The sequence below is a fragment of the Arvicanthis niloticus genome, chromosome 26 (assembly GCF_011762505.2).
Source record: "Arvicanthis niloticus isolate mArvNil1 chromosome 26, mArvNil1.pat.X, whole genome shotgun sequence".
In the NCBI taxonomy this organism is placed as follows: Eukaryota; Metazoa; Chordata; class Mammalia; order Rodentia; family Muridae; genus Arvicanthis; species Arvicanthis niloticus.
The window spans coordinates 23,767,695-23,783,636 of NC_133434.1; the positions used below are offsets into that span (position 1 = coordinate 23,767,695).

Here is a 15,942-nt window from a genome sequence, read left to right on the forward strand (position 1 = left end):
CAAAAATATAGCTGGAAAATAGCTAGCTTTAGGTCCTTAAAATTTTTGGTTCTATATTTGTCTGGAGTCTAGGCATATCTCTAAAAATAAACTAGTTGGGAAATCACATTCAGTTACTAGCACTTTTTTTACTGACTGGTAAAGGAAACGAGGATTGAAATCTGTGACTTCACCTGGTAGATAACCTGTAAAACTCATTTAATGGGGGTGGGGGGGGGAGAACAACTCAGAGATACAATATGGTGATAACAGAAATGTACCTATGAAAGATCCCATTACACAGCCCCCAAAAAACAAGAGAAAAATAAGACTGACCCCTTAATAACAAATTAACTAAACTATTAAATGGATAATACCAGAAATGCATAATTACACCTATTTAGTATTTTTACAGCTTGGATCTGAGTGTTCCCCATAGTCTCCTGTATAACAACTTAGTTTTCTAGCCTGTGGTGCTATTACTGAAAGGTAGGGCCTAGGAGACAGAAGTTTGACCATTGGGACATGCCCTTAAAAGTATATAAAAACTTAACCTATTCTTTTCTTAACTACTTCCCAGCTGCCATAAAGCAAACAATCTCCTTTGTCAGCTCCTGCCACCCTGAGATGCCATGCTGCCAAATCCACATCAACAGGACCAAGTGAAGCATATAACCCTGAAGCCTAGGCCAACATACCTATGTCCTTAAGTTGAATCTCTCAGGTATTTTGTCACAGGGAATAACACAAGTATCACTGAGTAAATTATTATATTCAATCTATCATGAGAGAATGATAGAATGCATACCTGGCATATACAAGGCCTTGACTCTCCCAAACTACAAAAACAAAATTATCTTCTATTCCGGTGTTGTCATTAAGAAACTGTTAAGGTATTTGTGGCTTATAAGTCATCAATCTAATATTTAACATTTACTCTGTTACCTCCATGCACAAAACATGGAGCCAATGTTGAAAGCATTATATGATCCAGAGCACATAACACTTTTCAGTTGTGCTAAGGCAGTTGCCTGAGGCCAGTACATATGGATCACATATAAGAAAATAAAGAAAACAAGTACCATCTGGAAATTCATTTCGCCTCTCCAATCAGAATGCCCACCTTCAATCCCTCTAACAGAACAGTTAAGCATACCTACCTTATTGCAGAGGGTAGCAATGCAAAGCTAACTAAACAACAGGATCACGACAAGTAAAAGTGCCTCAGACTTGGAGGCTGGAATATCCCTGAGCCACTTCTGCTATTACAGTATTTTCTCGGTAGAAACAGAAAACCTCTTTTCCTGCAGCTGCTCTCCTGGATACCTACTCACTTGTTCTGAATGAACTGGAATGGTACAGGTGCTGCTCTGCATCTTCACACTCACCAGCAACTGCACACAGTCTGGTGAGAGCTACCCAAGTGGAAGTCTTGCTCAGACCCTTCTGAGTTTACAACTCCTAAAAGGGCTCTTCCCTAACGATAGAAAAAGAACCAGAAGTTCTGAGAACAGGATTAGAACTACCCACAATCTTTCAAATGCTGTGACCCATTAGCAGCTCTGGTTTCTATAATGATTGGTACTTTGAAACAATGACTCACTATGCTATCAGCAGAGACAAAAACCTCACATACCTTAGCAAATAGTTGTGTCAAGAGACAACCATCATAGACTGAAGAAAAAAGAAAAGAAAAAACAGCTAGACTTTTTCTTTAAAACAGAATCCAGATTTCCCTGGATTTCCCACACACAACCCTGCAGATCTTCACCTATGTCTTTTTTCCTCCAAATCCAATTCCCCAGTATCGCTCCACACTCCAGAAAAGATCATCTCCTGCAGGCTCCTCTTCCTTCTGCCCCATCTCTGGCAAATCATGCACATCTTCTCCTCCAGTCTTCCTTCCTGCTCATCCCCTTGTCTTATCCCCCAATCCAGCAATCATTCTTTATTTAGGAACCCTCTGGTGAACTCTGCCAGAAAAGCCAGTAAGTTAGGGGAGCAGTCAGGAGAGCTTCAGCTCTTCACTCTCCATCCTCTTCTTCAAATCTAACCCCCATTCCCATCCCCATCCCCTTAGCAGTATGCTGCTGTGGCCTCTCCTCACTCTCTATTCCCACTGGCAGGTGACTGTGCAAATCCTGAAAGACCCTGCTTTCATTCCTCATGTGAACTCCCTAAGCTCCTCCTCCAAACCCCATTTCTAACTGTCAGCTCCCAATGCCTAGAAACACATTTTACCCGGAACCCTCAATGACCACACCTAGCACATACCAGTTGAGAAGAGGTTTTAAAACAAGTAGTTTGGGTCTAGAAATGTATCTCTGTTGTAAAGCACTTGCCTGTCTGGCTTTGAACTCTTGCACATCTTGAAAACCCCAGTGTCCCCACTGCTACAATAATGGTAGTAGTGCCCATTTCATAGCACTGTTTGGGAGAATTAATGAGGCAATGCACATGTAATGCAACTTCAAACTATACCAACAAGTGGGAGACAGCCGTGCTACCAATGCAGAACTTCTTTGTTTACTAACTTATAAGAGTCGTAAGGAAGAAGTTGATAAAACAAAAAGGTTGCAATTTATCTTAAGTTCTAGAAAAGTAAAGGAAAGGGTATTTTTCTTTCCTTTGTGCTACTATGACAAATACAGAAAGAAAAGTACTAGAAAAAGAGATGACTGAATATAATAAGGCATTATACCAAAAGTCCCATTTTCTACTAAGAGAAACATGTGTTCTGGATGTCTAAGCCCCACAGAGATTATGGTGAGCCTTTTTACAGGTTAAATCAAGGGCATCTCTGAGTTATACAGGTAGGGCAATACTGTAACGGGTTTGCCCAGACCCCAAAGTGTTTATTCTCCAAAGTGCAGTTTGCATGTATTTTATGGTACCAAATGACAATGGAAATTAAGCACAATATGTAGCATCTTTTCTATGGGGTAGGAAGCATGCTCTGGCTTAACAGTACAGACTGACTAAGGCAGCAATTTCTGTCTGTGTGCAGGGACACCGTTTCCTTTCCTCACCCCTTTCCATCTCACTTGGTTTTACTCTTCTTTCTCCAAATGACACTAGTGCATCTCCAAAGTCGTACCTTCTAATAGACAGTTCCCTGTAATTCTGGAAATTATTGTTTTTCACAGTAAAATCAAGTAAATTAAACAGACAATGCTTCCTTCACTGCAACACTGAACACTTACTATTTGCTGGGTTGGTTCCAGCCTGTGTGGCATAGACAGAAGAGTAAATAGAGGTTCCCACAATAGAGTAAGTCAAACAACAACACCCAGGTATGTAGTTATATATGTTCTGACAGGGACAACTAAGGGGGAAAGACAATTAGGTAAGAGTACAAGGAAGGATGAGGTTAGTATTCTACTAACAGGTGATCAGGAAAGCCTCACTAGAAAAGCGGCGTTTTTAGCAGAAATCCAAAGGTCTTAGGAAGCGATTAACACAGCAATCTATGTTAAGCAGCACACCAGTGCAAGGGCCAGCATTTCCTTGTTGTTCATGAGAAATAATCACACAACCTGAAGTTAATTAATTGGCAAAACAGAGGGAAATAAAATCTAAACTGGATTTAGAACTTTACAGCTATTACTACGATTAAGCTGAAGAAGCCCCTTTAAGGGTTGGGATTTGAACAGAAGGGTAATATAATGTAACTTCTAATTGTTTGTTCTCACTACATATTAAAGGAAGAGACAGAGAGTAGAAATGCTATGAATAAAATATTCTTAAACATTAACAATCTATAATTAAAGATGATGGTGTCTTGGAACACAGTGACAGTAAAAAAAGATATTAAAAACTGTACTATGTATATACATTTTAATGTTTAATTTTTAGATAATTTTGATTCAAAAGAACTTTGTAGATATATAATTACCATACACCTCTTAAATAGATTTTTCTTATGGCTAATATTTTATGGTATATTTAGCATAATTAAAAAACCTAACCATGTCCTTTTGGGTCTGAGTTACCTCACTCAGGATGATATTTCCTAGTTCCATCCATTTACCTACAAAATTCATGATACGTTTGTTTTTAATAGCTGAATAGTAGTCCACTGTGTAAATGAACCACATTTTCTGTTTTTATTCTTCGGCTGGGCTGTATCCAGCTTCTGACTATTATGAATAAGGCTGCTATGAACATAGTAGAGCACGTGTCCTTGTGGTATGGTAGAGCATCTTTTGGGTCTATGACCAGAAGTGGTATAGCTGGGTCTTCACATAGAACTATTTCCAATTTTCTGAGGAACTGCCAGATTGATTTGAATGGTATGTACTCACTGATAAATAGATATTAGTGAAAAAGTACAGGATACTCATGATACAACCCATAGACCATAAGAAGTTTAACAAGAAGGATGGCCCAACTGAGGATGCTTCAATCCACTAAGAAGGGAGAACAAAATAATTACAGGAGGCAGAGGGAGGGAGGGATTTGGGTGGGAAAAAGGAAAAAAGAAAGAGAAAGTGGGGCAGGATCAGGTATGGAAGAGGAGAGAAGCCCAGAGGGCCAATAGAATAAATGGAAATATGAGTCAAAATAAAGACCTCTTCCTAAAGTAGCTCTTATCACGTATTTTGCTAAGGCAATGAGTATTCTATACATTTAGTAACATGCAAAAATCACAAGCATATAGTCTGATAAGTGGTCATAACCACATAACCAACCAAATTAGGAATCAGAACTCAAGCTCCCTAGAAATCTCCCATGTTCATCCTATCTTTTCAGTGGCCATACCCCACCCCTAAAATCAGTCCTGTATCCTAACTCTAACCCTAAATGTTAGAGAAATGCTCTCAGAAAGACTTTACATAAATAGAGTATTGTACATTAAGTTTCTATGTCTTATTTTGCTCAATTTGTATTTGTGAAATTTGTTCCTGTTACAGTAAATAGCAATGACAGATACATAATATTACAATGTATGGCTATACTACAATGTATCTACTCTATAATTTGGTTAATTTCCGATGTTTGATAATTATAACTACTATTTGAACAGATTTTGGCATAAGCATGTATGCATTTCTTTGTTATTTACCTAGACCAGAAGTATGGCACACTGCGTAACCAAATAGTCACTATAGCAAACTACCAACACTTCTCCAAAATGCTTGCATTAATAAGAAAAAGTAAAGCTCAGGTAACTAGAGTGATGGAGAAGAATTCACATGCATATAAATCTCCAATGGTTCAGAAAAACCAGAGATAAATCCAGGAACTCATTCTACTACTCCCTCCTAAACACCCTACATACTGCCCAAGGCAATACAAGTAGGATTTGTTAAAGTAAAAATCTCAAGAGAAAAACAAACCCCTATATAAGGCCAAAAGACCTTTATTCAGCCTAAGACAAAAATCTGAGGACGTTTTCATTTCACCAGTTAAATATGATTGATCTAAGTCAGGTAAGTAGATTTTCTGAGTCAAGCTTCTTTCAACAGTTGAATGGCTATAATGCGTCAACTTATTTCATAAACTTATTGCTTAAGGATAATCTTGATGAAAGCATTCTCAAAGGCAAAAGCACTCCAGATGATGTTGTAGGACAGCTACACCAACACACCATAAAAATAACAAATTCAAGAGTTATCTTCAAGTAAAGAAATCTTTTACTCCTGTAATATATCAATAATAATAAAAAAACATGAGAAAGAAAAATCTTTCTGCATGAAATATTATAGATACTTGGCAGTATCTTTTTCCCAAAACAAGAAAATACAACAAAGATATATACTTACTGTTAATAATAATAACAGAAATAAAATTTTAGTTTCCAAGTATTTTTACCTATAATTCATTAGAGGAAAAAAAAAACTAACAAACAAAGACCATGTCAGAGAGAAAAAACAAATTCTTAGTGGTATTTTAAAGATACATACCTACTTGCAGGGAGAAATTCTTCTAGAAACTAACTTTAGATTCTGTGAAGCACTAGTTTATGGTGCTCTCCAACAAAAGCCTTTATGGCTTAAAAGGAAGAAACAATAAAGTTTTGTAACTCTATAGTCCACACACAACAAAGCAAAAAATAAAAAATGTATCCTCAAAAGTCTTCCTTATTCACAAAACCTACTGCCACTAACATAAGAGGTAGTAGATGCCACAATTCTTCAAAATAGGAAATCACTTTGCCCTATCACCCACCTCCAAAACCAAAAACACTTTGAAATAATCAGTGCAAAGCTTACTCTTTGTTAGCTATGTTCATCTATCTGTTTTCATCTCCCACTGACTCTCTCCTTTAAAGACAAAACGCAGAACCCCATCTGGGATTAAGGGCATTTGCAACCACATTTATCTCTTTGGGAAACTTAGTGAGCAGACTACTCTTGAAGGAAAACTACAATACAGTAAAAGAGTTTTGTCATTTGGGGAAGCAGAAATACCTCATTCCAATATTTCACTTACTAATAGTGATCGCCCTAATGGAGTCATCTGATTCCTAAGAGAACTGCTCTAACATCTTGTACAAAAAAATAAAAAAAATAAAAAGCAAAAAAGGAAGCATAATAGGAAAAACACATAGAAAGATTACATTTTACAGAAGCTTCTTTATGGGTTTGTGAAAATTAGAAACTGCCAATCATATGTATAATGGGGGTTAAATTTATATATATATTTATCAGTTCTGATGGTTGGCTTTTGTCAACCTGACAGATCTAGATAGCTACAAAGAAGGAATCTTCATTGAGGAAAATGCCTCTATAAGACTGGCCTATTGGCAAATCTGTGCGGTATTGTCTTGATTAATGACTGATATGAGAGGACCCAGATCACTTTGGGCAGTATGGGCCCTGGCTAGGTGGTCCTGGTAGGTGGTCCTGGGTTATATAAGAAATCAATTTGAGTAGGCCATTAGGAATAAAACAGTGAGCAGTTCCTTCATAGCCTCTGCTTCAGTTTTTGTTCCAGGTTCCTGCCTCTAGTTTCTTCCAAATCCCCTACAACTGTAAGCTAAAATAAACCCTTTCCTCCACAAGTTGCTTTTGGTCATGGTCTTTATCACAGATATAGAAAACTAAGTAGGATACCAACTCTTCTTTTCTATAGCATATGGTGGTGTTTGCATTTATTATAATGTCAGCCAGACTATTTTCACATTAATAGTTTCCTTTGTGCAACAGAGGCCTCTGGTGGTCACAGCTAGCTTTGCAGTCTGTGGGCTAGACAAGTTGACTCGCCCTTCTAAAACTCGCCAGCTCATAACCCCTAGGATGGCTACTGTTCAAGATGAGGGTGTTTCCCAACTGTGCTGGGAATGTAGGAAGCAACCACAACTACTGAGGTATGTAGAGACACAGGGCCTTCTTTTCTACATTCAAGACTCTGAAGCGTTAACCGCCCTGCTGAAGTATCATAGCACTCTGAGTGTAAAACAGATGGCTGCAGCTTCAAGGTTTTTATGTTTGACAGCAATGAAAGACAGGTGTGTGGCTGCATAGATTTGAGTTCAGTCCCAGGTCCATCAAGTGAAGGTTCCTTACTGTCAGTTGATGAAATGTGCTCCCAGGAAACAAGTGTGGGAGTGCTTTTCCCTGTGTATCTTCTGTCTGAGCTGAACCTACTGCTGCATGTACTCTCATTCTTAGTAAATCTTTTTTTTCCCTCTATCTTACTTCTTTCTTTTTTTCTCCCACAATATTCTTCTCTACTCCTGCCCTTACTTAACTTTGCTTCTCCTCTATTTCCCTCTTTTACTTGCCTTTACCTGCTGGGTAAACTATTCTTAAGACCGTTATTGTCAAGTGAATTAAGCATGACAGAAATAAAACTAGAAAGATTTATGAATGTAGAACTTCAACCTCAAAATATATGAATTGTTTTAAATTTCAATATAATGTCACTTTCCAGTGTTTCAGTTCTAAGCTGTTCTCTTTGTTCCTTTATCAGCAATATTCTATTTCATCAGCAATATACTTGTGCTTAATAAATCTTCCTTCTTTTCAAAGTTATGGGAGCCCTGTCAAGTCTGAGGGTATATCTCAAGTTTTTGCACTGTTGTTCCTTTCTTTACATAACTGCAAAACTCCTTCCAGTATCAGCTCTTATAATGAGCACGTGTGACCAACTGCCAGTGCCTCAGGAAACCAGCTAAATGAGAGCAAAATAATGAGCTATATTTCAAAGACTAAGAACTTCTATTAACTCCAAAACCAATGTACTCTGTTGATCATCATGACAACTATATTTAATTTTGTTAGCTGAAAACTAAGCAGTCCTCCTGTTCAGTTTAGTTCTTTACTTTAGAAAGTTTTCATTAACGAAAAGATCTGTATCTTGGGTCAGTAAAGTGCTCAGTGGGTACATTGGCTTGACACCAATCCTAAAAACCTGTATATAATCCCAGGACCCATATAGAGAAATGAGAGAACTCCAGTAAGTTGTTCCTGCACATGTGCACTGTAATGTATACACATGCACACACAAACACACACAATTAATATACTTAAACAAACAAGCAATGGATGGATGGATAGATAGATAGATAGATAGATAGATAGATAGATGGACAGATAGATAGATAGATAGATTTATTTTAGAAACCTGTATCTCCCAAGCCACTAAATATTGGGTACTCAGGAAAACATCACAAAAGTTTCACCCTCATATTTTTTTTCAGCAGACCAGATATAAACTTTAACAAAATAGTATTATCAACTTTCTGAGAGATTCACTAGGCTTTCATTTTACCTCAGTATATTGGGAATGTCAGGGAACTGGTTAAAAACTGGCCACTCTGCCCACAATAAGATAAAGGAAATGGCTTTCATCTCTGCACGCCCAGAAAGGCGCTGTGATATGGAGGTTTCTCAACTATGCTCAGCAACTATAAGACAAAGCCTCATCTATTAAAGGTCCTAGATGAGACAGCCTTGTCATTGGCACAGCCTTGCCCCCTTTTATTTGTTCTCAGCATGTTCCTTCATGGCTACACAGTTACAAGACCTTCCCTTGACAAGAAAGTCCTCTAGTGGATGTCATAAAACAGACACACAGGAAAAACATGAGGGGGGGAGGGGGAGGGGGAGGGGGAGGGGGAGGGGGAGGGGGAGGGGGAGGGGGAGGGGGAGGGGGAGGGGGAGGGGGAGGGGGAGGGGGAGGGGGAGGGGGAGGGGGAGGGGGAGGGGGAGGGGAGGGGGAGGGAAATATATATATATATTTTCCAGGCAACTACATGTTTGGGGGATATACTGAAGCTTACAGAGTGATTTCATCTAGGTCTTCAGAGGTGATGCAAAGCAACTGATGTTCTCACTGTAATCTATTATCAAATTATCCAACTGAATACAAATAAGCCATATTTTTAGACTAAAAATGACAGGTATTCAAATCCTTCAGTTGACCCACAAAGAATTTTCTTCTGTATTTCATAGAAAAGGTGGTCAGAAGGCTCAAGCAAAGTCCAGATTGCAAGCTAGCTTAGAATTTTTAACCCTTTATAAAGGAAACAAATGACAAAGTAAAGACGAGGCCACAAGGGCTCAAATCCAGAATGCCCTGGTATTAAAAAACAAACACAAAAAGTAAGTGTATATGGAAAAATAGATTTAAAACAATTTCGATATTACAAAAGATTGTCTTTATTTTATATAACGTTCTCTGTCAAATGCTTTAACAGAACTGTTTTTTAAAAAGAACACCAGACCACAGACATGAAGACGCACGCCCACACATATACCCCTCCTCACCTTTGCTTGTCTTTTGTTGGCTTCTCTTCTGGCCTCTCTTTCTTTTAGGCGTCTTTCCTACAGAAAGAAAAGATGAATTAGAGGCATGAAAACTTCTAGACAGTAGATGTTAAGCAGCACACACTCTCCAGTTTTACTGTATAAAAAAAAAAAAAAAATACTATGGGACTAACCCGACTTTTTTTTTTTTTTTCTTTTGAGACACAGTTTCTTCTGGAACTCCTCTGTAGACCACACTGGCCTCAAACTCAAGAGATCTGCCTGCCTCTGCCTCCAGAGGGGGGATTAAAAGCATACACCACCACCACCTGGCAACAATTTTTAATGACTAAAAATAGGTCAAATCTGGAACCATATCTCTCTCTTTTTTTTAATAAATATTTATTTACTGTAGCTGTCTTCAGACACCCCATAACAGGGCATCAGATCTCATTATGGGATAGTTTTTGAGCCACCATGTGGTTGCTGGGATTTGAACTCATGACCTCCAGAAGAGCAGTCAATGCTCTTAACCACTGAGCCATCTCACCAGCCCTGGAACCATATCTCAATGCCATAACCATATACTACACATTCTTTAATTACTTACATGTGTTTAGTAATCTATATTATATAGAGATTATAAGTACAATATCTGATACATGAGTAGTACACAATCAATGCCATCTACTATAATGAAAGAGAAGTAAAAATACAACCATGATTGTTTCCCTTGTCCTCAGTCTGAACAGAAATTACAAAATATAAAAAAATTCTCAGATTTGGTTCTTAGGAATGATATTTATTCAAAAGCAATAAAGGGTCATTCTTATGAAACATATTTTATTAAATTGCTTTATAATTTCATCATTAGTTTTCCGCTGATCACAAAATAGGTTTTAAAAATGGGGGGGAAAAACATACAGTATTAAAGTTCAAGACAAAATGGTTCACTAAAGTAAAAAAGAATGTCATTTTAAACTTACAAAAGCAGCACAATCTTCTCTAAAAATCAAAAAGTCTATGTAGTTTTTACTAGTTACTGATTTTCTTTGACCAGCAGCAGACTAAATGCGAATACAATGGAACAAAATTAATATTATTAAAGAAAAACACTGAAATAACTCATGCTTTATACTAGTTTCAGAGCTGTCTTTAACTTGCAGAAGTATGCATTTGTAATTGTCTTTTTTCTTTCTCCTCAAATAATAGCACAATTTAATCTTATTACGTACCCAAAAAGTATTTCCAACCTAAAGGCTTGCAGTAAAATAACTATATTTTATATTACTCTATAATAATCAAAATGGTTTACATTTTTTCTTAACCAACTTGTAAAACTATAGCTATATCAGATATTCAGTAACTATAGAATGCACCCAAAACTGCATTATACTTCCACAAAAAAAGTTTGTCTGTTTGCACATTACTATTATTTTCTTGCAAACAGTAATACCTCAAAATCATCACAACATGCCAGGCAATTTGTATGTGTCACTTTTAAATGGTGTGTCAAAACTCATAAATCCTTTCCCATTCTACAGGTCAAAAGATGGGCAATCAATACAGTCGGGCCACTAGACTAAGGACATAACCAGTGAGCGAGCGATGAGCCTAAAACTCCTGCTCTGTGAAGCCAGTGTCAATCCTGGCACGTTATTATGCTCCTCGTTCCTCTATGATCTACTCTGCAGGGTCATATGCAGTGTCCTCTCCAATCCATACAGACAAATGGCACTGTTTTATTAATAATAAAGTCTTTTGTTTCAATGTTATTTTCTCCTGACAATGTTTTAAATGTTTTATATATTTAATTTTTATCAGGTTTTTCATGAAAAAAAAAAAAAAACAACCAAACCACAAGCAAAATTTACTATAATTATTCAGTAACCTGCCTTCTTCTAGCATATGAGAGTATCTAAAAACAGACCTTCAAAGATATCAAAGAATAACATTGATATGTGTGCATCAGAAAAAAAAAAAAAAAAACCAAAAAACAAAAAACAAAGCTTTCCTACAAACCTAGACTCTTTGGGCTTTTGATCAAACCATATTAGCCATAACAGAAAAATATATATCATCATTAAATCTCAAAATTAATCATTACTGTTACTAGATGATATTCTATTTTATTAATATCTAGTTTACTTTTCAGGCTATGTTGGTGCACACCTTTAATCCCAGCATTTGAGAGGTAAAGGCAGGTGAATCTCTGTGAGTTTGAGGCCAGCCTGGTCTGCAGGGTAAGTTCCAGGACAGCCAGGGTTACACAGAGAAACCGTATCTCAAAAAAAAAAAAAAAAAGAAAAGAAAAGAAAAAAATTAATTTGCTTTTAATTCTGTGTATATGAATGTGTTGGGATTAGGAGTAGGTGCACATGTTAGTTAAGATGCCTACAGAGCCCAGAAGAGGTCATCTGATCCCCTGGAGCTGGATTGTGTATCAGTTGATGTAAGCCAGAGAACAAAACTCAGGTCCTCTACAAGAGCTGTATTTGTTCTTAACTGCTGAACCATCTCTCCAATCCATAAATGATATTTTAAAGGCCAGGGATAGAGACAAGAAATGCCTCGACGGGTAAACAGTACTTACTACAAAAGCTTGACGACCTGAGTTCAATCCCCAGAATATACATAAAGTGACAGGATAGAACCTACTCCACAAAGCTGTCCTCTGATCTAAACAAATGCGCCATGGAGTATGTGTTCCCCACAGCATAATATATCCATGCAAATGCACTTGTGTGTGCATGCACACATACTGATAATGTTAATAATAATTGAAAAAAGTTCAAGCTTGTGAGTTATTAACTCAATGTACATGCAAACACAGTATTTCATTTGACAGTTTCTTCTACTGACATCAGATAGGTGAGAGAGATCCAAAGACTTATAGAAATGGAAGTAAAGTCATATGGCTAAGACATAAAAGTTTCTGTGGATGTGGATGTGGGGTGCATTAAAGAACAACTATCTTTCAATATTTGAGTGAAACAAAGGAAAAACAGAAATAAATCATTAGAAATTTGTTTTTTACAGCACTCATATTCTATTCTCTCTCTGAAGCTCCTCTATCACAGAAAGCTATTTGCATTCACGAAAGAGAAAATGCCCTTCAAACAGAAAAGCAGAAGAACAGGAAGGAGAATTACAGTAATCCAGGATTACTGGAAATGGATAGTGAGAAGTTCCTTTTTCTCTGTTTTTTAAGAGTCTGTGATGAGACAAAGACAAAAGACTAGAGTAGGTACAAATGGTACCCGAACACTATTATGCTCAATAACTGAGGTCTCCCTTAATTCATATCCTTTTTTAAATTTCATTTTTGAGAACATACTGATACTGAGAAACCATTTTATGCTATGCAAAGACAAAATTTTATCTTTGGTTCTGCCATGCTACAAATGATTAAGTAAAAGGAAAGCATGAAATTCAATAATGAAAGTCAAATTCACAAAGAAGAAGAAAACAGAAAATCAAATTTCACAGTACAAAATACTCTCTTTAAACCTACTATCCTCCTTTGACATCTCAAAAATTTTGGGCCTTACCCCCCTGAAGGAAGGAAGGAAGGAAGGAAGGAAGGAAGGAAGGAAGGAAGAAAGGAAGGAAGGAAGGAAGGAAGGAAGGAGCAAGTACCATGAAATATGAATTTGGTCAGCAGTCAGGGCAAGCCTTTTTTCATTCTCTGGCCATATATAGGAATAAGCAGATTTAGAAATACATCTTGTTTTCAGCTCATGATAGGAGTACAAACCATTTGAATGTATATCAAGCAATCCTGACAATTTGGTGCACCTTGGAATATGGATACATTGAAGAATCTTGGTCCTGTGGTCCTAAGAGGGGTGCAGATTTACTGGATTTTTGTTCTTAGAGAACAGAGTTATCTTCATAAAATTTTCATATCTCTAAGGAACATACTCTTATTGAGCCAGGTTCTCCCTCCTCCCATACCCAAAAAGGTGACAATTGTGTAATATTGAAGTGACAGTAGATACACCCTCTGGTCCTATGTGATAGCTGGGAATTCTGTTCTGCACCATGTGCATGCCTTGTGCCCAAAGAGAGCATCAAATATTTTGGAACAGGAGTTACAGATGGTTGTGAGCAACTAAGTGGATTCTGAGAATCAAGTTCATTGTCTGCAAGAGCAGCAAGTGTTCTAACTATTAAGCCATCTTTCCAATCTTCAACAGAAGCCATTACTTCTTAAGAGGAAGCACTACTGCCAAACTGAATCATTAAGATTGAACTTACTTAAATAACTAATTATCTTTTAACATGAAATTACCACCTAAAATATTTTAAACATGCTTTTAAAAATACTGCAACTTATGAAACCCACAAGTGACCTCTCTAAGCCAAAAGCAGGAGCATATGATCAGATTCATGGTGTTTCTTCCTCCTTCATAAACTTGACTCCACTGCATCCGATGTTCATGGTGGTTTTCCTTTCTATTAGTCCTTGATTTACTCTAAGCACTAAATCTACTTTACTAGCTGAGCATCATCCAGCACCACTCCCATCCATGCATAACTTCAGTATGCTTTTCATGCAAAGAATGAGACTGTTCAGAGCTCATTCCAAATAGGAAAGAATCGTACAGCCTGTGTGTATCTGAACTTCCTTAATACAAATCAGTATCTAGTGAGTCAATGTAAGTATAGTTAATGTTATCATTTACTTATAACTGTCCAAAAAATGCTTGTTATACTTTAAATCTTACTGCATAATTTTTTTTTAACGTAGGAGTTGTTCTGTCTGTATATATACCTACATGCCAGAAGAGGGCATCAGATCCCATTACAGATGATTGTGAGTCACCATGTGGTTTCTGGGAATTGAACTCAGGAGCTCTGGAAGAGCAGCCAGTGCTGCTGAGCCAGCTAGCCAACCCCCATTGAATAATTTCTTTTCCTACTTTTTAATTACTTTTGTTGAGAGTTTCATACATGAGTATAATTCATGCCAATTACTCTCACATTCCCCTTCTCTTACCTGCTTCCCACACATTAGTAACCTTTGTCTATAAATATGTTTCACATATGACTTTTGGTTTCATTTATGATCTACTGAGTTTAACCAGGGCCATCTGTGTGGTCCTGAATTTAGAACCTCCATTTGAGCCTGCTATGTTCACTACTGGGTACACAACTGAAGATGAGTTTAGCAGTAAGAGTAGATCCTGTGAGTTCCACCACAACCAACAGCCATGCAGGCCCTGTACCAATAAGCTGTGAGTTCATCACTGCAATGAATGTGCCCAGCTAGAAGATGGCATTTTGTAAATCTACATTCCTATTTTTCCATCAAAAGTTTCTCCATCTTTTTCTGTCTTTATGAACTAAAGTTTAGCCACAGACCTTAAAGTTAATATTATCAAAATTTTCTTAAGATATAAAATTCTTCTCACTATATTGTCACAGAATTAACTTCAGTGACAACCTCAGTGGAGACACAATGGCACATGTTCAAAACAAAGCCAAAACCTTATGCTAGAAGAATAAAACTGACATTGTAGAAATATGCTAAATTGTATAAAGTAAAAATACTAGCTCAAAATCAACAATTAATTAGAACAAAATAACGTGCTCAGACTTATAAGGAACATGATTTCTGCAGTAGATCTGAGTGGCTGCTAAGAGATGGAAGAATAAGAAGAAGTAATCAATCACCTTAAGAACCTAAAATCAAGTAAGTAAAATCAAGTAAGTAACCTGATTTGCCAGGAAAAAAAAAATACAAACCAAAATTCTATTAGTCTCAACTAAATCTAAAAATCTAGAAAATTGTGCTTATCATCAGAAATTAACTAAATGTCTTGTCATTTTTCAGATAAGGAAAGTGAAGCCAAACAGTAACAGCTGACTCCAATTAGACAAAGCAACGCATTTTCAGGACAACACATTTTCTATTTATTGCCAAGTACTCTTGTTTTCTAAGCAGAAATATACTCCACAACACTGAAAACAATCTACAGTGTCTTAGGCATGCTATTGGATTAAACAGTAAATCCAAAGTGCTCAAAATACATACATTTTCTACTTTAAAACACAAAATGTATGCATTATAAGATAATTTTACCACTGAAAATACTACTGAGAAACCAGTCATCTTCCGTATAGTCAAGCACTCTGCTTCAAAAAATGACCATTCTAGTTTTATCATATTGCTGAGCTAGTAGGATGGCAATTTTCATGCTTCTGTTTGAAAGAGATGTCATGGGGCACCTTCTATAGAACACAACTGAAACATGAAATTCAG

The 15,942-nt window shown here is 37.0% G+C and overlaps 1 protein-coding gene across 1 annotated transcript in view; it reads right to left on the bottom strand.

Moving 5' to 3' along the window:
- Nucleotides 1-15,942, bottom strand: part of Ddx10 (DEAD-box helicase 10) — a 137,622-nt gene that overhangs the window by 40,417 nt on the left and 81,263 nt on the right. Inside the window, exon 16 of the mRNA XM_076925203.1 lies at nucleotides 9,696-9,752. Coding sequence (XP_076781318.1) covers nucleotides 9,696-9,752 — 57 coding nt within the window. The remainder of the gene's footprint in view (nucleotides 1-9,695; nucleotides 9,753-15,942) is intronic.